Consider the following 23971-nt stretch of genomic DNA (forward strand, 5'->3'; position numbering starts at 1 on the left):
TGCGTGTGTGAGTGTGTGTGTGTGTGTCTGTGTCACACTTCGCCTCACGGAAAATTAATGAGATGTGAGTGCGGAGCGAGGCGAGAGGAGGGGAGGCGGGGGGGAGAGTGCGTGTGTATGTGTGTGCGCTCGCGGGAGGAGGAGGAGGAGGAGGAGGGGTGCCAACGACAATCTGAGTCACAAAGAGAGGAAGAGAAAGAGAGTGCCGAGAGGAAAGAGGGGGGAGGGAGAGAGCGGAAACCTGAGAGAGAGCGAGAGTAGCGGGCAAGAGGAGCAAAAAAAGATGGAGTATGGCGAGAACAAAGCGCGAGTAAGGGTGAGAGAGAAGGAAATGATACAAAAAGAAAAAGAGGGAGCGAGAAACAGATGACAGATGCGAGAAAAGAATCAGATGGAGAAAGACAATTTTAGAAAAAAAAAAGCTATGTCTGCCAGAGTCACAGACAGGAACAAAGTAGGGGGAGAAAATGAGCTCAATTTAAGAAGAGAGAGCGAAGATTTGGAAGAGATGAAGTGTAAGAGCGTAAGATATGAAGAGAGAAAGCGATGAGGAGGGAGCGAAGCCTATTACCTCGTAGCCCAGCCGTGCAGCTCTCTGGAGCAGAGTCTCTCCGGCGTTCTTGTTCACGATCAGCCGACGAGCCTCCGGCGGGATCGGACGCACCACAGGGGGCTCGGCAGGGGGCATCCTGTGCACCCCTGCCGCCGCCTCTGGTGGGACACCGCCTGCTCGGCAGTTCGCCTGGGGCTGCAGGCAGGGTGGACAGAGCGCGGTGGGGGAGCGGGGCTTGACTGGAGAGCAGGGATAATGATTAGGAGAGGCGGCTCCCTTCCTCGGAGCGCCACACTGCTCACTCAGCTGTGGAGAGAGTGAGAGAGAGGCAGAGAGTGTCAGAGCCACTGCCACATAGCAGACGGGACACACGCATGCACACATGGACACTCAAGGGCACACGGAACTTAAACACACACACACACACACACCAAAGGCGATGCACTGTGGCAAAAACATAACTCTTAAAAGTAAGACTAATCATTTTAAATAAAACTTGACGTATTCCCTCCCTTTCCCATACTATCCACGTATAGCTTTAAGTATAGATGGGTTGTTCATTTACAACATCTGTGTTTATGTGTGATTATTGTGTATGGAAGACATGCTACGCATTACTGAAAAATCACACACGTACATAGCGTTCACACCAACTGTTCACACTCCAAACACTGCAGGTTGGCACGCCACTTTTCTTTAACTGCTAAACCAACACAGCCTTCGGAGTGCAACACACGAGACAGGGAGTTGCCTGCCTCTGTGTGTGTGTGTGTGTGTGTGTGTGTGTGTGTGTGTGTGTGTGTGTGTGTGTGCGCGAAGTGCGTGCCCTCTCAGTGGAATTCCATGTCGAAGCAGCTGTCAGGCTGAGGAGGAGCAGGGGAGGAGAGCAGCGCGGGCGGAAAACAACTAGCCTTCTCCCTCCCCCCTCTCCCCCTCAATTTTTTCCCCGTGCTCATTTTTTTCCCCCTCTTTTGAACTCAGGCACTTCATACGCTCAACCATGGCTGCCACATTCCTCACTGTGTGAGCGAGGCAGTGTGTGCAGCCTTGTGTTCCGCCGCCGAGTGCGATGTATAATTGCTCCGGGGTTTTGTTGTTATGTCAGGAATGCTCACAAACACACAGACACTTGCGGCCCTGGCACACCACCTACACACAAAACGGCACCGATGACACACGTTCGACAATTAAGGCCAGAGGCAAACACGCATGCATGCAGGCGCTCCGCAGGGAGTCGCTAAGGGCACGAGGAGGTCAAAGCTCCAGCAGCCCTCTAAACATTGTAAACATACTTCCTTCCTCTCCCTCTTTCTCCCAGCTGCATAATCAGAGGCGCCGACAGGCATACTGAAACAGACTCCACAGCTACAAACATCCAGACGCCCGTATCTTGGCCAGACACCCTATCAGCGCTCACCTTGTCATCTTCAGCTGCTCCCAGATCGGCTGCACAACGCTGGCCCGGGCTGCTAGGTGTGGCCTCTTTCCTCTTCTCCCGCTCTCGCTCTCTCTGACTGGTGTGTTTGGTCTTGCACGGCCGCTTGCCCTTGGGTTTGTCCGCGTCACTATGGCGACGGGGCTTGAGGGGAGGGGCGCCTCCCACAGACGGCTGGGGGGCCGGAGAGGGGGGGCCCCTCCTGGGCTCCTTGAGGCCACGGTCACCTGAGAAGGGGCCCAGCGGTTGCGCCCTGTCCTTCAGTTGGCCAGGGGGAAGGGGAGAAGCAGCTACTCCTGGAGCAGAAGGAGAGGGGAAGAGAAAGGCAGAGTGAGCAGCTGATAGTGTGAGAGCTCAGTGGAAGGGGAGGATGGGAAGGTATTGCAAGGCCATCTCTCACCCTCTGTTGGTTTATTAATGAGCGCACAGAGCTGTCTGGGAGCGCAGCATGCCTGCTCGCTGAGGAAAATAAAAAATAAAACGCACAGACTTGCAGGCTCACATAAACACCCCAGTAGTGACTTGTGTGCACTCATTCACTGCAGCAAGGACACTGCTATGAGTAATCTCCTTAAACAAATGTGACACTGTCTGGTTTCAGCCTCTCATAGTACATATTTACACGAAAAATAAAGACCTGCCCTTGAAACCACAATGTCGAAATGCTGTTTAATAGCTTAATGGAAATACATTTCCTCCTAAGGAGCACTGCAAAGCATTTCTTATGCCGCAGGAACAGAGTCTAGGTCTGATTTGTTCTCCTATATAACTAACGTAAACAGTACATTAAATCAGTCCTAAGCTGAAAAGGAAAGGGAAAATTCTGATGCTTAAACATATAAACACTTTCTAACCTTAGACTATGAGCTTCCTAACAGAAATGAATGCATTTTATCAGATGAGCGGAATCCTGAAAAAAATGCAAGAAAAAAGAAAGATAGCCCTGACAGACACACAGTGGAATAACCACATTCATTGTCCAAAACAGGGCCGTTGCCACGGTGATGTTATCTAAAAAGGTGAAAGCACACACACAAAAAAAAATTCAGTGGCCAATCAAGGCCTGTGGTTTCTGCAGGAAACACAAAACCAAAATCTCCCCTGCTTTAGTCACTTCCTTTAATCTCCGTCCTGCCTTTTATTCTCTCGTCGTCTGTGCCTCCCTCTGCCTCAGCTTGGGCACGTGAATAAGGGAAAGCCCTGGTTTTAATAAGCCCCCCCCCCCCCAACCACACACATTCCCCGCCCTCCCTTTCCCCCGCTGACTGGTCTCGAGTGGAAAGAAGAAAAAAAAAAATCATTGATCACACATTAGTCACACTACACCTGCCTACACGTATCTCCACCAGCCACTTCCCTCATTCACACTTTCATCACTCTCAGTCTGCGCTGTAGACCAGCCGAACAAAAAGCCCAGCACCACAGGGGAGGGGGGGGCATTTTAGCTTTTAGTCCGCAGGTCCCGTTTCTGAATGCCTGGCCTTTCCTCTGGCAAGAGGAAGTATGCCCTACCTCATTTCCTCTGCAGCCTCCCCTAGGGCTCACGGGAAATCCCCCAAAAGACAGACTGCTCAACAAGAAAGCGAAACGTGAGCCAAAGATAGATTTCCGTTACCCTAGCTGAACTCGGAGATACAGCAGCGGTTTGCACGGCTGGCGGTTCATCCTTACCATTAAGTAGCTTCTCGCAGCCCCATTTCCTGTTGATGTCGGCTCTCTGCGCCGCGGCTCTGTCCTCCGGCTCATTGGCCCTGATCTTACGATCCCGCGGGCTCTGGGCTGAGGCTACCGACCGAGGCTGGGGCTGGGGCCACGCCCTCTCCTGTTTGACCAGGGAGGCATCCGGGGAAGCTGCACCGGCAGCGGGCTTGCTGAGTCGCAGTCCCTTCAGCTCGATGCAGACCTTAAGCTTCCGCACCTCGTCATCGTCATCTTCATCAGGACTTGCTTGCTCACGCTCATCTGCAGGCAACAGAAAGAAATAATTGGCATTGTTTGCCATCTCTCATATGCAGCTTTATTGCTTGGAACTGTGTTGTCCTGTGAAAGCCTTGAAATATAAAGCTTTTGGTTATTTTAAAGTTTTGACCTCAGTAAAAGATTAGATAAGAAAACTTTTATCTTTCTCTAATAAACAGGTTTTTAAAGAGTAAAATTCTTTATCTTTTCAAGGTATCTAAACCATAAAAATGTGAAAAATAAATGTCTTTTCAAATTCCTTTTAACACAGCAATCGATGTATATTGTCACTTTTATTTGACCGCATTACATTGTTCAAGCAGTATATTAAAATTCAAGCATATTCCTAATCTTGACAATATGACAGTTAAAATTAGGCATTTTCCAAACTTTCTAGACTTTGTAACAACCCTGTACGAAAAGGTCTTTAAAATCCCAACGGATAAACCCAAAAATGCACTGTGGGCAAGCTTCAACCACAACAGTGTCAATGAGTTGAAATTTTAGACATAATGAGGTTTTCTCCCTTTCAAAGACATGGTTTTACCCTCCTGCTACACACAAAGCTCTTATATGTACATACATACCAACCTGAAAACAACTGAGCACAAAGAACAAAGGCCATTAATCACTACATTCTTACGGCTTGTAAAACCCCCTCGGAGTCTTATATTTAACACACACACACACACACACACGCGCACACACACACACACACGAGAGGCAGGGAGCGGGATGTGAAACAGACAGATTGAGGAGTAAAAGGGGAAGAGAAGTCAAGAATCGGGCGGAGACACAAAGCACTAAAGACTGGAGAAGCAGAGGGAGAGTTCTCCCCCCTGAAATTCACGGGGGACGGGTTATTTGACTCGTCTGCCAGTGCCGGGGAGAGCGAGTGCGATACCGCATGCCAGAAATATAAAAAAAGGAACCCAAACAGATGAGGGAAAAAAGAAAGGAGATGAAAAGGGAAGAAAAGAGCAGCTTTGAAGAGGGTGAGTAAGCGCAGCGGAGGAACGGCAGAGCTGAGAGAGAGAGAGAGAGAATGGCTGTCCCTCTTCCTCGCTTCTCTCTCGCGCTCCGCTCAAAGGCAGGATTAAACACTTCTCTGAGCTGGCTGCCACACAGAGCGAAAGATGGGACAGAGAGTGGTAAAGGGGGGGAGAGCGGGGGTTGTGATGGAACGGGTTTAAGGTGGAATTGATTGGGAAGGAGGAAGCGACAAAAGGAATAGAACGATTTTTTATAAAGAACAAGGGATGAGACGGGGCTCAGCAGAACACAGGATGAAGGGAAGGGAAGAGAACGGGCAGAATTAGAGAGATGAACGGAAAGCAGATGAAGAGAGGGAGCCCCCCGCTCCCTCAACCCCCCCTCCCCCTCTCTCTCTCGATAACCCCCCCCACGGGTGATTTGAGGGAAAATAGAAGTGGCATGTGGGTGACGAAGCATGTTTGAGAAATCCTCACCCGCAGAAATCCTGGCTCTTTTCTCTGGGTGGGACATCCTCTCTCCATCCTCCCTCTCCGTGTCGTCCTGTTCAGCCTTGCAGCTGAGCAGGCGTTTCCTGGAGGGTCCAAAGCCAGAGCTGAGTTTCTCCTCGAGGTACCCTTTCACCGGTGTCAAAATGGGGGGCACACAGTGACCTCCTTCACACTCCCTCATGGACTTCCTGGCCACATCCTTAAGCCCTCCTTGGCTGGCACCTCTGGCCCCGTCTCGGGCCCCATGCCCTGGAGACAAAGGCTCCTGCTGGCCGCCACACCTCTGGAGGACTGGAACTCGGTTGTTTGTGTACGCCGGCTGGACACCTGAGCGAAGCAGAAACAGACAGGCGGATGGAAAGGGGCAGGGAGCGAGGTGGGGGGGGAGGGAGATGAAAGGGAGAGAGACGCGGGGAGAGAATGCAGACAGACAGACAGACCGCAACCCAGACAGACAGACAGACAGAAAGAGAGCAGGGAAACAAGGGGCGGGGGTGAGACGGGGTGGGGGATTGACAGAGGAGAATGCCAGTTAAACACCAGCCAGCTTTTATTCTGCTTTAAAGACAGGCAGTAAAACTTTGATGGGGTAAAGACTTTTTAATCTGATGTGAGCCGAGCCAGCGGGCTGACGGCTGCAGCGCAGTCGCTCGCGCTTCCAGCGAGGAGAGGCAAGAAAACATCCTGCGCACTCGCTGCGCACGGCGACTCCCATCCCTCTCCCTCCCCTTTCTCTGTCCTCCCCCACGGCATGACCGCACCACGCCCTTCTCACACTGAGCGTGACTCTGCCTCCCCCTCCCTCACCCCCACCCTCCACTCCTCGACTCCCTCTCCTTCTCTGTCTCTCTCCATGCCATAATTAGGCTCACACGTCAGCCGCGGCCTCGCTCCAACACACAGCTGGGCTCCCAGCCAATGTAACTAACCCCCCCCCCCCCCCCCCTTCCTCCCTCCCCCCTCTCTTTCCGTTGCGCTCTCCCATCCGCTTTCACCCGCTAAATCTCCCCCCGCTTTCACTCTCTCTCTCTCTCTCTCTCACTCACGCAATCTCTGCCCCTCCTTCTCCTCCTGCCCTCCCTCTCGATCGTCTCTCCGCGAAGATAAGCACAAAAGACTTCTTGAAAATAAAACTCCCCCTCTCCGTCTCTCTCTTGCTGGCTCGTTCGCTTGCGCTGCCTAGCATGAATGTGTGCAAGTGTGTGTGTGTGTGTGTGTGCGTGTGGTGAGTCTGTATGGTGTCTTTTTTTAGAGTGACCCGGTCTTGCCTCAGCATTTGCTGCAAGTGCATGTGAGTGTGTACGCGCACCTATTGTTTGTGTGTGTCCCTTTCTGAGTGTTCATTTGCAGAGTGGATGCGTGTGTGTGTGTGTGTGTGTGTGCGTGCATTACAAGTGTGTGTGTGTGTGTGTGTGTGTGTATGTGTGGTGCTGGGTTACTCACCCTCCCTCTCTCCCTGCCTGGTGGTGTGTTGGCAGTGTTCCAGCGCTCGCTCTCTGTGCTGGCCGTCTGCCAGCTCCCGTCCTGCTGCCGCTGCCGAGGCAGACACACACACACCGCCGCCCTCCTTCTCCTTCAGCTCCAGCTCCGAGAACCGCATCATTGCCCGCTGTGCGCACACACACACACACAAATGCAGAGAAAACCCATGAAAACCACTCATCGTCTGCCCATGCCGCACACACACCTCTCTAAGCCTCAATCTGGCCTCAACAGCTACAGAAGCAAAAAATTGCGTCAGAAATCACATTGTCTTAAAATCAAAGAAAATGCCAAAGAAATTAAACCCACACACACACACACACATACAAACACACAATACACACACACACACACACACACAAACACACAGGACAAAAAGGTAGACAGATAAATCACAAGCATGGCATCAAGACACAGATTAGACTACTGCAGCCACTGTGAGTCCATGCGCTCTGGGGCTTAAGTCCTGGCATCTCCCTTCCTGACACATAAACATGGCTAGGAAACATATACATCTAGGCCCTGAGGCAGAGAGAGGAGAGGAAAAAGAGAAAAGAAGGGGAGTGGGGGAAAAGGAGTGTGCAGCGATACAGAGTACAAAGGAAACAGAGGCCTTCAGAGGCAGATGTGATAAGAAATATAAAGAACTGACCTCCCAGTTAGCTGCAGGTTGACTTATATTACTCCCCTCTCGTGATATGACTTCCATCTAAGCAATTAGAATGGGGGGGCTCAATATATCTGTCCATCATTTCATCTTCTTTTAATGAATTTATGTTATGTTTCCCCACATGTTTCTTTACACACAATAGGCAGCCACAATCCCACAAAATAACACAATCAAATTAAAGTGACTCAACAGGTCAATTAACACTGCACCAAAACTATCAAATGATTTCTGAACGGCATGAAAGACCAATTTGAAAAAGATCATCCAAACAATATGCTCATTCTCAGCATGATTGATAACGCTAATTCAATTTTAGCTGTCTCATTTATTTTTTTTTTCCCCAAACAGACTTCCACATCTAATTGTTACATGTCCAGAAACAGAGCGTTTGATAGCTTTGTGTTGCAGCTGTGCATTGACAAGCATGACACAGACAAACCACAGTTTTCTAGAGTGCGTTCACCACAGACAGACATGTGCAAACTATTAACATATCTGCCTCTGAGCCAGTAGATAATACAGTATAGGATTTGTATGTGTTTCTAAGATGAACATTGAGCAAAAGGAACCAGAGATAACAGACTAAAATAAGTGGCTCAGTGTGTGTATGTGAATGACAGGGGATGATGCCCAAGTGTAGGGGACCTTGCTGTAATTGTGCATTTATAGATCTAGTGTGTTGGGAGAAGGGGTTTTATTTAGCCATGGAAAGCAACCAGGCAGGACAGCATAGGCCATCAGGGAGAGGAGGGTTAGGGGAGGACAGTGACTGGCGGATGGGGGCATGCAGAAAGCCTAGGATGAACCCCAAAGAGGGCAGCTGCTGGTTTTTAAGCACACTGCAAGCCCTCCACTGCCCCTAACCTTGAGGTTAAGCATAGCCAAAGGCAGTGTGAACTGTGAGGCTGCCACAGTCATGCTCTGAAACTACAGTATACGGCTCTAAAGCATAGTCAGCACTAACGCATGCTATAGCCCCAAGGCAGTCACACAAGGACAAGCACGTACGGACACACAAACACGCACGCACAGAAATAACCTTTACAATGACTGCTCACTAATCAACATACAGAGATGGCAGCCCTGGTTAACCTTTGAACTGCCCTCCCTGATAGAGGGCCTCGACTGGCCTTGCACCAGCTCACGAAGACAATGATAAACTGAGGGGAAGGTCAAGCCTGTGGCCAGGACGGTTGCATGACAGCACTAAATTATTCTGTACTGTGTTGTAAATGTGGACTATGCCAATTACATGCAGGGTTTGTTCTACAGGCAGTTCTGAATATTGCAGCACGGGAGTAAAGACAGAGGCCTTTGTGATTTATTCCTGCGTGAATGTTAGGGCTTAAAGTGTTTGAAATGTCTGCAAATGAGAATTATTGGCCATAACGACCTCACTCCAGCCAACCACCAACTTGAGACCAATAAATCCTGTTCTGTATATATATATATGTATATATATATATATACACATATACATATATGTATATATACACAAATATATATACACACACACACACACACACACACACACACAAACATACACACACACACACACACAAAAGTGTTAATGATCTTACCTGCAGCGCTCTCTGTTCACGGCTCAGCTTGCTGGAGTCAGCATACAGCTCAGTGGTGACACATTTAAAGCGGTCGCCAACGTAGCCTGAAGAGTTAGCAATCCTCTTGGCCAGACTGGACCTACGAGAGCTTTTCGATGAAGTATGGCTACCATCGTCGTCTTCATCCTCATCCCCTTCTTCTTGAGACTCCCCAAGGTCAACAATACTGTCTTCCTTTTCGGTCTCCCTCTCGTGTGCCATCCCCTCTTTCACCACATCTGTACAGTGCTGAGTGAGGTGAAGAGCTCGGCTGTCTCTGTCTCCTTTGTCCTTACCAGAGCTCCACTCCCCAGATGTGCGAGCACAGCGTAAGGTACTCTGGTCCTGGTCTCCAGGATCTGGACTGGGGCTCCGTTCCTCTGGGCTGTCCTCTGCTTGGGCGATCTGTCCTGGAGAAGTTGGGGGAGATGTTACCCTAGGACAGTCTGTGCCCTGAGGAGCCTTTGGTTTCCCAAAAGGAGCTTCTGGCTGTCTGTCAGTGTGATTGGGCCTCGCGGTGGGGCTCTGTCCAGAGTGGATTGGATAAGGTTGGGAAAGGTGGTGGTGTTTTGGCTCATAGTCAGTCTTTGTCAGATTTTGGTTACTATGACAACATTCATTTTGGTTAACCTTGGTGCTGGTCTCAGCAGAGGGCTGTTTGTGGACTGTTGGGGTAGACTCAATATCTGTGTCTGAATGTACAAGGTCAATGCAGACAATCTTTTCTCTGGATGTTACAGAGGAAGTGGGGGTTTTGCTTTGACTTCCCCCCTGACCATGTGCTCCTGCTTCCCTATCAAGCTTAATTTGGCTTCCTTCGCCTATATCTTTCCCAATGTTGTGATCTCTTTGGCCCCCACATTCTTCGACAACTCCCCGGGATTTCTCCTGTCCCCGGGGCTTCAAAGCTGCATCTCCCCTTTCTGGCAGCTTGTTGTCTGTGTGAGTCTGCATCAGGGGATGGGCCATTTCCTGTGAATTATAAGTGAGGTATTCTCCTCCTGGGCCAGCTGGGAGGTTGTGGTAGGGTAAAGGGTGTTTTGCTGCTAAGTGGGTTGGGTAAAGGCTGTTGCTTCCCAGTAGTACTGGGTGAGGGTAGACTGGGCCTTTCCCTGTAATTGGCAGGGAGTGCAGCGCCATGCCATCAGGGATAGGGTAGTGCAGGTATCTATTGGCATAAGCCAAACTGTGGTTCAGGTAAGCGTCACTTTGAGGAAGGTAAAGGTGGCCGGGAGGGTGACCATTCTCTAAACAAGTCCTCTTGTATGATGAAACCTCTGGAGTCGTTTCTCCTCTCTTAGTGGTCTGGGACTTCTCTGTTCCCTCTCTGTGGTGGGTGATAACTGGTGGATGTTCTGATTGACTGGGGCTGTGTTTGACCCAGTCACCATTGGGTTTAGGAGAAAGAGCCCTGGAGCTGACCAGGGAGGAGTGTTGTGTCGAGGAAACATTATGGTTGGGCTCCCCTATCCTTGGACAGGATGAGCTACGTTGCTGAGGGAGAACTCTCTCCAGACCCTTGTGTTTGATGACAGAGGGTGAAGAGCCTTTGGCTTGTGAAAGGCCCAGGTCTGTGTTAGGCCTAGGAGAGGGGGGGAGGCCTGGTGTGTGCTGTGAATGGGAAGGAGATGGGCTAGGTACAACCCAGGAAGAGTGTAAAGTGCTGATCATCTCTGGCCTCTCTGGAACCTTTGAAGAAGTGCTGCTAACCACAGAGTGAGGATGGGAGGAAGGAGGGAGGGATACATTTTCCTTTAGTAGTTCCCGACTAGGGGGCAGTCCGTAACGTGCACCTGATGCTATAGTGTCCATCTTAACTGGAAATCCGTTTGGAGGCAGTCCAAACTCCAGCATTCTTCCAGACAAATCCAAGGGCTTCTCTGCAGAGTCTTTGGTTGCTTGTGGTTGGTGAGCTGACCTCTCAAAATTGGGTTTTGAGGGTGACCTGCTGGGTCTCCTCTCAACTCCTACACTTCTGTGCTCAGGTGCCCCATCTCTTGGCCTAGGTTTGTGGGGGCTGGGCCGGGAAGGAGAGGGCTGCTCTGATGCCATGCTGCTCACAGAAAATGGATGAGGAATGGACTGCGTGGATGAAGAGGAGGCAACTATTGTAGAAGTGGAGGAGGTGGGTGGTTGTCCTATCCTAGCAACTGGCCTTTGCAAATCCAGTGAACTGTCAATGAGAGCAGGAGGAGCAGGAGGTTGGGGGAGGCGAGAAGATGCATGAGGAGAAGAATCAGCAGGCAGAATATTATTACTCCCACCACTGGTGCCACTAGTGCTAGTGCTATTGTTATTATTGTTGCTGCTAGAGCCCTTCCTAGAAGGAGGTCTGCTTGGTCTGCTGCTCCTGTTCGGCGACCGGTCCCTGTCTATAGCAGCTTGATGGTGCTGAGGATGAGGGGAAGGTTGGTGAAGCTGCTGTGCAAATGGTGGTGCAACACCAAGCCCCTTGTCTTGGCAGTGTACCAGTGATGTGGGGGCCACTGTGACTGCAGGAATCCTCATGGGGGGCGCAACCAGGGGGGAAGAGATGGGAGAGGGAGGGTAGGGGGGCATATAGTAAAGCCTCTCAGCAGCAGAGGCGGCTGCCGCAGGGTTAACATTGCCGCCCTGGGCTGCACAGAGAGAAGGGTAGGCCAGGTGCTGGGGAAGATAGGGGTTGGGTTGGCTTAGCAAGGAGGCTTTGTACATGTTTAGAGCTGCGTACTTGGATGTGTCCATAAAGGGATACATGCTTGCTTCAGGGTAGGGGCTGAGCCATGGCAGGCGGAGGTAGCTGCCACCAGCACTTGCCAAGCCCAGTTCAGATGCTTTTTCTCCAGGCCCTAATCTGCGTTCCAAGCCTAAACCTTCAGCTCCAGGAACTAGCATAGGCTTGTGGAGACCAGGCGGGGTGCCTTTGTAAAGGCCAAGGTATCCATTAGTGGGCTTACGACTGTCCAGAGCACCATCAGGCTTGTAGATGAGCTCTGGAAGACCATCCCTGTTATAAGTGAGGGGGAGGCCAGGCGTCTCTCGGCTCTTCTCTGCTGGCAGCGCTCTGATCCCTTGGTATACAACCCCACCATGGAGTCGAAGACCATCGTGCATCAGAGTGCCTCGGTCCAGCCCCATTGCTGCCAGTGGCGTTAACCTTGCATCCACCTGCAACAAAACAGGGATTCAAAATTCTTAATGTGACTGAAATCTGATTTTTCAATAAAAATTTGGAAAATATGACATCGAAGGAATGAACTATAAAACAATTACCGTTAAAGCACAAAAAAAAAAAGAATTCTTTTTGTTAGGTTAGTTGCGTGCATGAACATAATTAAACTGACAAAATGTTTAAATTCTCATAATAGTGACTCATGTGACATATGAGTCTAAATGAGCACGAGCAGAGGGACTTACCATGTTTTGTGTGATGTGGTTCCCTTGTCTTAGTTCCAGGTTGGTTTGTGTCTCAGCATCGACATCACGAACAGATGTTGCCCTGTGGAGATGAGCAAACAGTTAGCAGTCAGTGTCTTGGCTCTGCCACATACACACACACACACACACACTCACACACCACAGCTCTGATGTAATCCCACTGCCAAAAAAAAAAATTGGATGGCACAAAAATGTCAGTTTATAAAAACTCCAAAAGATTTTTTATAAATCTTCTGAAGATTTATATACGTCTCCAAAGGATTTATAAATCTTTTTAATAAATCTTTCCATCTTTCCATGTAATTTATTTACAAGTAACTTAATTATAATACATACTTTAACTTGTGAAATAATGCAAATACAAATAATGTTGGGCGAAAGGTACAAAGAAAAGAAAGATAATGGCATCATTAGCCATAGTCATCACACCCTCCTTCTCACTGGTGGAGATGCGGTTACTCTCTCACACATAGACACACAAGTCCACTGAAGTAGTCACTGGAGATGAAAGCACTGTGTGGACTCCGCTCCCCTCCCCTCCCCTCCCCTCCCCTCCCCTGCCATCCGTCAACACCCCTCAACAACCCCTCCCCATCCTTCTATCCCCCTCCCCTGACCCCCATCCTGCCCACCCTGTGGGCTAGACGTGCATTGTGGGGCCGCGTCTATTCAGTCACGTTCCTCACACACTGGTTTTTCTGTGCCCTCTCTGACCTGCTCTCCCGGCTGCCTCAGCCAGCGAAGCGAGGAAAGATTATACATCAGAGACCACTTCGGTGGGAGACCATTTACCGCCCGCCAACACAGAGCCACAGATCAACAAACACTCACACCTACGAACACACGCAAAAGTATAGTATGCAAGAGAGAAAGAGACCAGTATGCAAAAAATTACAATAAACCATTGATTCAGTTTGAACAGGTATAAAAAAGGACAGGCATAAAGATTGAAAAAAACAAAAAACAACTGGCCATAGAGATGAAAATTGTGTTTCTTTGTAGCGCTTTCTTTTGGGAAATCAGAAAAGAAATGACAATAAGCAAAAAACACCAAGATCCCTTTGTGTGTGAAATGCCCTTTAATCTGCCAGTGTTTTGTATACATTTGAATTTCTTTAAAGCACTGGAGCATAACGGAGCGGTTATTTTATGTAAAGGCGATATGTAATAAGCCACAAGAAAAGAGTTATCAATTATTCATTAGTGCAACATTTTAGGCTATGACGAATGTAAAAACTGTTCTGTAACATTAAATCTGTGCTTTTAACCACTTGGTGCTGATGCGGCTGGATTTCACAACTTTCTTAGACTAAACTTACAAAAAAGCTTTTGCCAAGACTAAATACAATTGTGCAACTAACCCAAATGTAAATTTTAGTATATTTGTGCAGTGTCTGTCAGTAACACATGTAGCCAAGCAATTTCTAAACATGAATAAGACCTTCATCTAAACTTTCAGAAAATGTGTAACGCAATATTCCCAAATGTATATTTACTTTATGGTGTGACTTTAGTGAATATAAAAATCTGGATTTTAGGTAATGTGATAATACCTTGTTTCTGATTTACTGAGTGACGGATATCACAATCTGAGAAAAACAATAGGTGAGAAAGAAACTGAAAAAACAAAAAATCCTACATGCACAAAGGGCGAACTCAAAATATCACTCTCATGAGCCTTGGTGAGTCAAGTGGCAGCTTAATACTAACAGAGTGGTCTTCCCAATTTCAAAAGGCTTTTTCAGAACCCTCAAACAGGTGAAAAAACAACGGAGGCTGTGAAATTATTGCTCCCACTTGTACGATTTTATTTAAAAGGGAATCTTGAAGTTTGAATATTACATTTGAAGACTCGTTAGGGCGGGCATTTCTGCAAGGCAGTTGTTATGGGAGCCACTGCAGGAATTAAGTGGGAGGCAGAGAGAGAGAGAGAGAAGCGCCTTTAAATAGTAGAAGTGAAGCCTCGGCAGTGCTGAGAGCAGCAGAGAAACTCGGCTCCTCGATCATCGCAGAGAAACGCCTCTGAGCCTTGCTGCCGCGCCGCTGGCACGCCACTTTTATTGCCGTGACCCGGGGCCATTAATCAGCCTGTTGTGGGCCCCTCGGCACGGCTCCTCCCTTCCCCAGTGCTCCCATCCCCCCACAGCTCCCGTGCCCCAGCTCCCCAGAGCCAGTCCGGCTTCAACAACATCCGCATCTGACGGAACTGAGACGGTGTGCGTGTGTGGGGGAAAGTGCTTCAGTGGCGCTGCTGCGAGTGTGCTCAGAGCCACGTGTATGCGTTTCTGCAAATTACACAGACATCGTTGAGAAATCACATCACTCCGGTTTCCTGTGTCTCCTGGAGCTACACATGCACCTCTCGCTCCGTCTCTCTGTCTCACACACACACATACGCGCACGTACACACACACACACACACCGAGGCTCCTCTTGCACAGAAAGGTCTGCGCTCAATGAGACAGAACACGACAACGGAAAAAAAAAAATAAGCCTCTTATACAGTCGCAGATGTTCAATGACATGCTGCCTTTATGGACATTTCTGTTCAGCCTACACATAACCTTCACCACCAACATAGTGACTGTCCTTGGTATAAACACAGCCTCCATTTATGTCCCTTTTCCAGGAAAAATACACAACTCGGACTATAAAAGACAGGAAATAATCTGTTCTTTTACTGGTGCGCACAACTAAAATAAAGATAAAGCCTGTTATCAGTGGGACAACGTGCCAACTCTGTGCTGATGACCAAGTAGCTTGCGCGGCCACGGCACCTGTTATTACCACGGAATTAATAGTAGACCTGCGGAGACGAGAGGCTGCACCGGGCCTCAAGGTCAGGATCAAGCATCTGACGGCTCAGCGCCGGGAATAAGACTCGGCTTTAGGATGCACGGACCCCTGAACTGCACTCGAACCTCTTTAAAAACTGCGCATGGGAGGAAGAGCTCCATCAGTCACTGTGTGATCACAAACCCACTCATGTTTTTGTAGATGCTGTGTGTACGTTAGAGGAAAATAACTACAACAAAAATCCGCTGACAGGTCTTTTTTCCTTTAAGGGTTTATTAATTACAACTGCACTGGGAAATAATATATCGTCGATATTTACACTCCATATATTTCATTATATACTGGGTGGAGTTGATGGACTTTGTTATACTTATGCAAGATTCATTATATATTTTTCAATGTGGAGGGATTTTTCTCAACTCATATGCATGCAATGCATCTTTAGCCATTAAACCACCGCATTACAGTTAAGACTTAATTACACTTTTGCGCTAAAGACTTTCATAATGCCTTCCAACGGAATAGATCACATCTTGACAGCGCTGAGACAATATGGAGAGAGCAGCAACCTCCTCACTAATGACAGAGCTGCACGTTTTAAAGCTGCTGTTGTTGGCTCAAAGCTGAACCAGATCCTGTCCACGCTGCAGTCAAAGCTTCCTGCCACACCAGAGCCGACCTACTACAGGACGCGTCCCGACACACAACAATAAAGGAAACCGTGTGGAAACCTCGCCCTGCTCACAATAAATTAAAAACATTCACACCAACAACGTACCATGAAGTCTATGAACCAGAGGGCTTCAGGCATATACGTCTCCAATCTCACAGGCTATTTATAATTTCAGTGAGGTCTGAACATGAAAGGAGCTTTTTTGGATTAAAAAAACCGGATGAAATATGAATATTCTGGGAAGAAACCTTGCCGTGATGTCCCGTTATGAGTCGAAGGACAGCGAAGGAGAGAGAGTAACGGAGGAAAGGGCCGTGTGTTGACGCTCATCCCCGCTGCTAAGAATAGTTTGCGCAACAAACAACTCCCGACGGCCGTCCAATCCATCACAGTGGTCGGCAGCGGCAGCCAGGCAGGCAGGCAGGCGGGCGGGCGGGCGGGGGGAGGTGGAGCGCAGCGGTCGGAGCTGCGTTTATAAACCAGACCGCTGGAGCGGAGCCCCGACTCGCACCATTAAACAGAAAACCACCGGGTGTTTTTAGCGGAACCTTGTATCGCTCCGTATTTCGCTATCGTGCGCTCGTTGGGGGGAGGAGGGGCAAACAAGGGCAGAAGGATAGACTGATAAAGAGAGGAGGAAGAGGGAGAGAAAACAAACTCGACTCTCCCTCTTTCCTGTGTTTCCTGTTTCTGACGACAATGACTTGACCTCTCCGTGACCCGTGATAAACTGGGCCTACGCACCGGCACCGCTCATCATTTCCTCCAGGGCTCAGGCCTCTCTGTTTCCCGTGCAGCGCGGCGGTTGCGTGCGCACCGGTGATGTGTGTGTGAGAGAGAGAGAGAGAGAGAGGCTGAGCTGAGGGAGGACGGAGGAGCTGGGGACGTGTTTGTATCAGCACCGGCGGCTTCCTCTCTCTCCACAGGCTCATAAAGGACCAACTAGAAACGCAGATACACGCTTAACGGACCCGGGGCGTCGATCATTCACAAAACACCTCATTGTTTATGATCTGCTTGTTGCTCCCTCAGGTTGATCAGTCTGCACGCTAATATAACGGGAGACCGGGAATGTGGGTCTCGCTGTGTTAACGGGAGTGTAGGCTCCCTCTCGCTCTTTGTCCCTGGAGCCTTGCCAGGCTCTCTGGAGCGCAGAGCTCTGATCAGCTCTAAAAAAATGCAGTGTGACGCAGGATAATCTCCGCAGCGACGGGGGTGGGGGGGTGGGGGGGGGCATAAACACGGATTAAATGAGGGCGCGCGCGAACACACCATCGCGGCGCCGTGTGTGCGTGCGTGCATGTGCGTGTGTGTGTGTGTGTGTGTGTTTGTGCCCCCGCAACGAAAGGAATTCTGCACACACCGCCGGTGAACAAAATAGAAATCAGCGGGAACAAATCTTAGAAAACACACAAAGAGCGCGGACCAGAACTACAGCCTGACTACTAAGTACACAGCCTCGGGCCACACTCTCACCAGCATCAACACCACGCAGCATAAAAGGGGAGAGCGCGAAAGAGCACGCGTGCCCAATTTTAATTGTTATCGATTATCAGGCTGACGTGTGCCAAATGGTCCGATTGATCATTTCAGCGTCGACTCCAGAGTGCAATCTGTGGGAAGTTGACTGTTTGTCAGTGATGTAACAGCGGCGGGCGAAGAGACGGAGGAGATGGAAGCTGCAGAGACACGGAGCGCTGCTGCTGCTGCCGCTGCTGGAGCGCAGAGCTGGAAGGAGCCAGCGGCGTCTCTTCAGCTGTCACATTATTAGCGACCGAGCTGTAAACAAGAGGCCCCTGCGTCCTCCCGGGCCGCTGCACAGCCGCATGCAAGTCGGTGCACGGTTCAATCCCCCCCCTCCCTCTGCGGCACGGCCGTCAACAACGGCGACATTGTGAGGCCCCCCGTGCTGTCACTAGGGCCCGGGCGGCGGCTGCTGAACTGCCTCTATTCATCCCGGGCCAAATGGGGACTAAATGGCCCTTTATGCCACCAAAGGACCCGATTGTAATAGGGATGCGCATGCATGAGTCGGCCCGCGTTTACCGGAGGTTTCTTGACTTTCCTTTGAAATGCTGGCGCTGCTTTCATGTGCTGGATGTTCCTAATGAAAGCGCATGACGCTAAAAGTACCCCTCTGCTCTCCCTCACACATGGCCCCTCCTGCCTTATAGGATGAATAGTCTGTTTAGAGAGGAAGCTTCATTTTTTGGTGGTGTTTATACGTAAATTAGGTTAAATGAGTCAGTTTAAACAGGTGCTGCATCAGTGTGAGGTAAACTAACTCCCACACCTCTGACACAGCCTAGATTTCTAGCTTTTTAAAGGTCACACATGACTGACACGTGAGGAGGTGATACTGCTGTGGCCTGGATCCAATATGTTAAAAATAAGACTCATTCTTTACCCAAATGAGCTCGAGGTGCGCACCGACGATCCCCCAACTCGAGGTCAAACGCTTTATAGCCGACACGAAGTCCGGTGTGCCATCCACACGGCAGATAACACATTCCTGCTTTGAAGACGGTTGGTGTAATAAACTCCCATCGCCATCAGCCCGCTGCCAAGCGTCTGTGGGATTTCGTCAGATAGATAGATGCCCGAGGCAGCCGACATCTAAAAACAAACGAGGAGGCCTGATCAAGACTGAGCCTGCAGAGACTCAGAGGAGGGAGGTGAGGCGTGCCATCATTACTCGGCTGCTAAATCAATCTTCCGATAGGCCAGAGAGAGGTCAAAACTAAATACAATCGCAGTGGGATTTACAGCCCCTCTATTCACAGCGCATCAGGCCGCTGAACGTAATTATCAGCTAAAACATTTAAGTCCAAATGTTGCTTTTGGAGACGTGATTATGAGCCTTTATGGGAGATTAACTTAATGAGTGAAAACTGGACCAGCACGTAATCAGCAACGTAACAATCGCTTTAAATGTGTCAGACAGGAGAGAGAAATGTGCGGTGTGGCCCCCCTGCCCGTCTCTGTGCCGCTGAAACAGCACCGGAGACCGACACGTCTCTGCAGGGAAGTGATCCGTGCGCTCCAGACCTCGTCGAAACAAAAAGCTTTGTGGAGCGCTGAGAGAGCGAGAGGAGGAGGCGAGGGAGGGAGGGAGGGGGAGAGGGAGAGGAAGGGGGGGGGGGGCGGCTCTCCCGTTTCATCGCGAGGTCCCGGGAGGCCAGCACGGAGCATAGCTTCAATCAAACCGTGACGTCTCCTCCGGGAGCTGCGCAGCGCCTGGAAAACCGATCTCTCCTCGGCTCTCTGCCGTGCCTCCGCTTTTGTTCACACGCACCTCGCCTCAGCAGCGAGCGCAGCGCCGGCAGCGACGACACTGTTGTTTTCTTTTTTTTACATCCAGGCGTGAGCGAGAGAGGAAAAAAACAAGCGCGACGACAACAACACAGACCTCACAGCTCCGGCTGGAGACGAAACACAACGCTTCTTTTGACGAACTGTCCAACACATTAAAACATGTTAAAGTGGTCCCATGATTTTATTGACGTGCTCGCTTATCTGTGCGTAATATCCCCCCACGTGGTCCCTATTGATTAGAGAAGCGGACAAACATCAGGTTAATGGGTTTAAAATGGTGGTCGTGGTGCCTATACACGCAGCGGACCCCCCCGGCAGCCACCCCGCGGAGCACCACGCTGACACATCCACTGTCACACATCACTCAGCATGACAATATGCCCCAGCAGGCACGGAGGCTGGCGCTACGTTCAGGTGCACCTTCCCCCCCACAACATCCACACAAGCGAAGTTCCTCACATAATGCTGTATAAATGGGATTATAAGGTGTTGAAGCACCCATTCACACATTAAGTCCTCAGACTGAGAACATTTGGTAAAGTACATTGTTGATTTGGATTGATTGACTGCCTGTATGTGGAGAGACGGGGCTGGCAGAGGTGAGAGGGAAATCTTTGATTAGTTAAGCTGTTTTTAATTAGTAGTAGAGTCTAATAAATTAGATAAGCACATTTTGCTCGGGGGCCACCCTCGAACCACACCGTTACACCTAATGGACCTGAGCAGTCACATGAGAGAACGAAAGAAAGAAGAAAAAAAAGAAGTGAGTGTGTCAATCTATGTTAAGCAGCCCTCCCCCTCTGTGTTCCAACACCTGGAAAACAGATCAGCCCCACACTGACATCACAGCGCACAGTGGAAAAATGATGCGCAAAACAGTCCGACGGGGTACACTATAAATAAACTCGGCCCACACAAAATGTGAAGTATTTGTTTTACGCTTCCACAACACACACCGCTTGTGGGGGAACAGGCTGCATTACCAAAAACATCAGACAAAGCAGTTTAAAAAACACAGTCATGAGGCTCTTTGCGGCAAAGTTTGTGGGTTATTAAGAAAGAGGCCGAGGAGGTACCTGAAGGCATCGCAACCAAAGACTACTGTTATAATGTCTTGACGTCCACTTGTGTTTTTTTTTTGTGAGAAATTCACAGGATGCAACCAAAAACGGCAATCGAGATGAAAACAAAGAATAAACACATTACAGCAAAAGTCTCATTATTTTCACCAAACCATACTCCATGCAGGGAAACAAGTGGAACAGCGTGTTATCTGGACAATTTGGTTAATAATCAGCCACATGGTGTCACGGATCACTGATCTTAATCCTTCATTTTTAGGATTAAGATCAGTGATGGCTGGTTTTGTTTTTGTTTCTACATTTTTAAAAGACGACAGTATCACGTTTAGCTTGACGTTATCGCAACAACCCTCCACAATGTCACATCGGCGGCCGAGCCTTCATTTGAATACAATTAAGCTTTAATTCTGCATCAAATCCCCCCCTGAAGTGGCCTCCACCCGCCCCCCACCAGTTAATCCCCCTGCTCTGCTCCCTCGAAGGGTCCCAACACGATGTCCTGCGCACACTCTGTGCGTTACGAGCGAACACTCCGCTGTGTACCATCCTGCGCGGACTGGCTGCCGGGGCTGAAGTGGTCTTTTAGTAGCTGCTTCCCTCACTAAGCTCGTCAATGAGCTGGAGCCAGCCAATATGAGGCACATCGATCGTCCTAAGAGAGCGTCCCCCTAATTAGTGCCTGTGTGGCTCCAGGACAGGCAGCAGGCGCGGCGGCACGGGGAGGGGAAACTCCCGCGATGTGAGCCGTCCCCCTGCGATGGAGACAGCGCGGTCCTCCTGAGGAGAGCGTCGCGGGGTTAAATGCCGCCTCGCCGGTCGTGAAATGCAGCCTACGGGGCCCGCAGAGGAGCTTTAAAAGAATCGTTAGGAGAGACGATTCCGTTTGGAAAACATCCAACACGCCCTTGCAGCACTTATTTCAATTAAACAGCAAGTTTATAAGAAGTGGCTCGTACTGATCGCTGCCGCACACAATGATGCAGGAGGAGCACGACTGGAAGAAGTAAAAATAAATGTTTTAAAGTTGATAATAGGAGGGTAGAAATGTGTGGATTGGATTATGGCAAAGCGGCTTTAAATGCGTAAAACCTCACCAAAGCTAGTCAAGCGTTAAAAAAAAAAGTACAGCGACAGTGAGAAGTGGCACTTTTTGAAACGATTTTTAATATTAAAGAGTCCGGGGCGGCACTTTCTCCCTACAGAGAGGAGAAGCAGCACGTATCGGAGCTGCAGGGGGGAGGGGGTCCGAACTGGCTCGATCCTCCGTGCGCGAAGGATTTTCCCCCGCAATGAAAAAACGAGTCTCACAGCGAGCCTGCGTGCGAGAGGGGAAGACAACACGCTGTAGCGCAAAGTCATATCGGAGAACACCTGCAAGACATGAACAGAGTGTGTGTGTGTGTGTGTGTGTGTGTGTGTGGCACGAAGCCAGAGCGGTTTCCATCAACTAGACAGGAAGGTGAGCGGTGCAGTCCCGTCTCCCTCCCCCAACACCTTTCCCCAACACCACCTTTGGGACTGATGAGACGACTGATCAACGTCCACTCTGTCCAAACAAAGCCCCCCCCGACACACACACACACACACACAAACACACACCTCCCCCACGAACACACACACACAGTGTCACACCAGCACACACACACACACACCGCGGGGATGCCCTCCAACTGAACTGAACCGTGTATAAACGGAGCAGCACCGCTCGCTTCCCTTTGGCAGGGCGAGGCTGAATTCCGTAACCTTGTTTAGCGCAGAAGCTCCGTGTGCGCGCACGCACACGCGTACATACACACTCCCACCGTCGCCCCACAGGCACTCACACACACGCACGCACACACTTCGTCACTCAACAGAGTGCGAAAAGCCTGAATATTCACCATAGAGGACGGCGCCACTTTCAAGTCCGCTAATCTCTGGGACGTCCTTCTCACCTTGTGTAAAGGCCAAGCTCACGGTCGGATCATTATGAGTGTGTGAGTGCGTGTGTGTATGTGTGTGTGTGTGTGTGTGTGTGTGTGTGTGTGTGTGCGCGCGTGTGTGTTATTTATCAACCACATGCCACTGCCCCGCCGAAACGCACAAAGACCACCCTATGCGCTATTCTTAGAAGTGGCCGATCCTCTCCCAGTCTCTGCGCACAGCCACAGCGTTGAGACTCTGCGCTACAAGAAGACCGTCTTTGATTTAAAAACACGCCACATGAAAACACTGGGTCATTTAACGGCAGCTCGGCTGTTGAGGCGCTATTTACAAAACCAGAGCGCTGTGCTTTTTCTCACCTCACGCGGGGGATTTCACATCACCAAAAGACACACGCGAAAGAAAATACATTTCGATTTCGTCATTGATTGTCTCACCTGGTTAATTGGTGCTAGTTCCAGCCGCCGTCCGTGCGCCTCAACTCACGCCTTTTTCCTGTGTTTTCCAAGTTAACTAGGAGGACAGCGATCCGTGCGTACGTAGACTGGCCCGGTTACGGTCCTGTCTGCTGGAGACAGACAATCCCGGCCACAGGGAAGAAGAAAAAAACAACTCAAAGTGTCTAACAGGTTATCCACTTGTCACGAAACAAAACAAGTCTCACGGATAAAGCTCTCGGTCCTTATTCTATTGTCTAAAGGCAACTCTCATCCAGTACCTTATATTTCAAGCGGACTTTTTTGCCTCTGCGAATGTCACTTGGGTAGCCATAAAGCAACAAAAAGATCCTGCGCGGAGGAAAAACAAACAGGATAGAGAGAAATCCACAAAAGAAGAAAAAGCTCCTTTAAGTGGGGGACTCGATGCGCCGTGTGGCCCGGGCCCCTGAAGGATACAGGTGGCGAGGTCGGCGGACTCGCGGAGAAATTAATTCAGCTCGGCCGTACCTCGCAGCAGCGCCATGTTGGGTTTCAGCGGAGCACGCCGTCCTCGGAAAAAGCCCCTTTCTCCCGCTCTCCGTCACTCCATGTCCTCTCACACGGCGGAATCCGTTTCTCGGAAGGTTTGCTGAAGGTTATTCCGTGTAGCTTTCCGTCCCGCGTTTTCTTCGACGAGCGTGGAGAGAAAGAGCCCCGGTTCGCACCGAGGACGCACGGAGCTGTACGGGGAGTGCCGCACAGAATGGATGAACGCTGCCGAGACCGAGCGACTCGCTCCACTCCCACTCGCGCAGACTCTACCCAGAAGGCCAGTCGGGAGACCGCAATTACCATAAGCCTCCAGCGCACGGCTCTGGCTGCGCGCGCACGCACACACAGCGGAGACACACACGAACGTGGGGAAGCACACACACACGGGCTCCGCTGAAAGTCCAAAACAGGAATAGGCGAGGTTTTAACAGCAGAAATACGGCAGGAAACATAGTAGAAGTGATGCTGATCGTAAAAAATAATGATAATGGGGAGAATGCTTTGCAAAATAAGGGAAAATTTAGTTGCATTTTTATGAAACTAAAGGAAAAGTGGGCAAATGAAGCCTGATCTGAAGTTTAATTTATGTGGAGAGAGACAAAGAAGCACA

General features: G+C 49.9%; 1 protein-coding gene across 3 annotated transcripts in view; it reads right to left on the reverse strand.

Annotated features, from left to right (window-relative positions):
* The window catches only part of bcor (BCL6 corepressor), a 45414-nt gene that overhangs the window by 11046 nt on the left and 10397 nt on the right, over positions 1-23971 (reverse strand). The window contains exons 1-9 of one of the 3 annotated variants that reach the window (XM_084362432.1): positions 22828-23642; positions 12581-12662; positions 9164-12331; positions 7566-7622; positions 6875-7040; positions 5417-5758; positions 3660-3950; positions 1971-2284; positions 572-859 (exon numbers count right to left, since the gene is read on the reverse strand). In XM_084362432.1, the coding sequence (XP_084218558.1) occupies positions 572-859; positions 1971-2284; positions 3660-3950; positions 5417-5758; positions 6875-7040; positions 7566-7622; positions 9164-12331; positions 12581-12583 (4629 nt within the window). In that variant the 5' untranslated portion in view covers positions 12584-12662; positions 22828-23642. Of the gene's footprint in view, positions 1-571; positions 860-1970; positions 2285-3659; positions 3951-5416; positions 5759-6874; positions 7041-7565; positions 7623-9163; positions 12332-12580; positions 12663-22827; positions 23643-23971 lie in introns of those variants that run through there. The other 2 variants (XM_084362433.1, XM_084362434.1) reach the window with 2 other exon arrangements.

This window comes from Pagrus pagrus (assembly GCF_965226575.1).
Source record: "Pagrus pagrus genome assembly, chromosome: 9".
In the NCBI taxonomy this organism is placed as follows: domain Eukaryota; kingdom Metazoa; phylum Chordata; class Actinopteri; order Spariformes; family Sparidae; genus Pagrus; species Pagrus pagrus.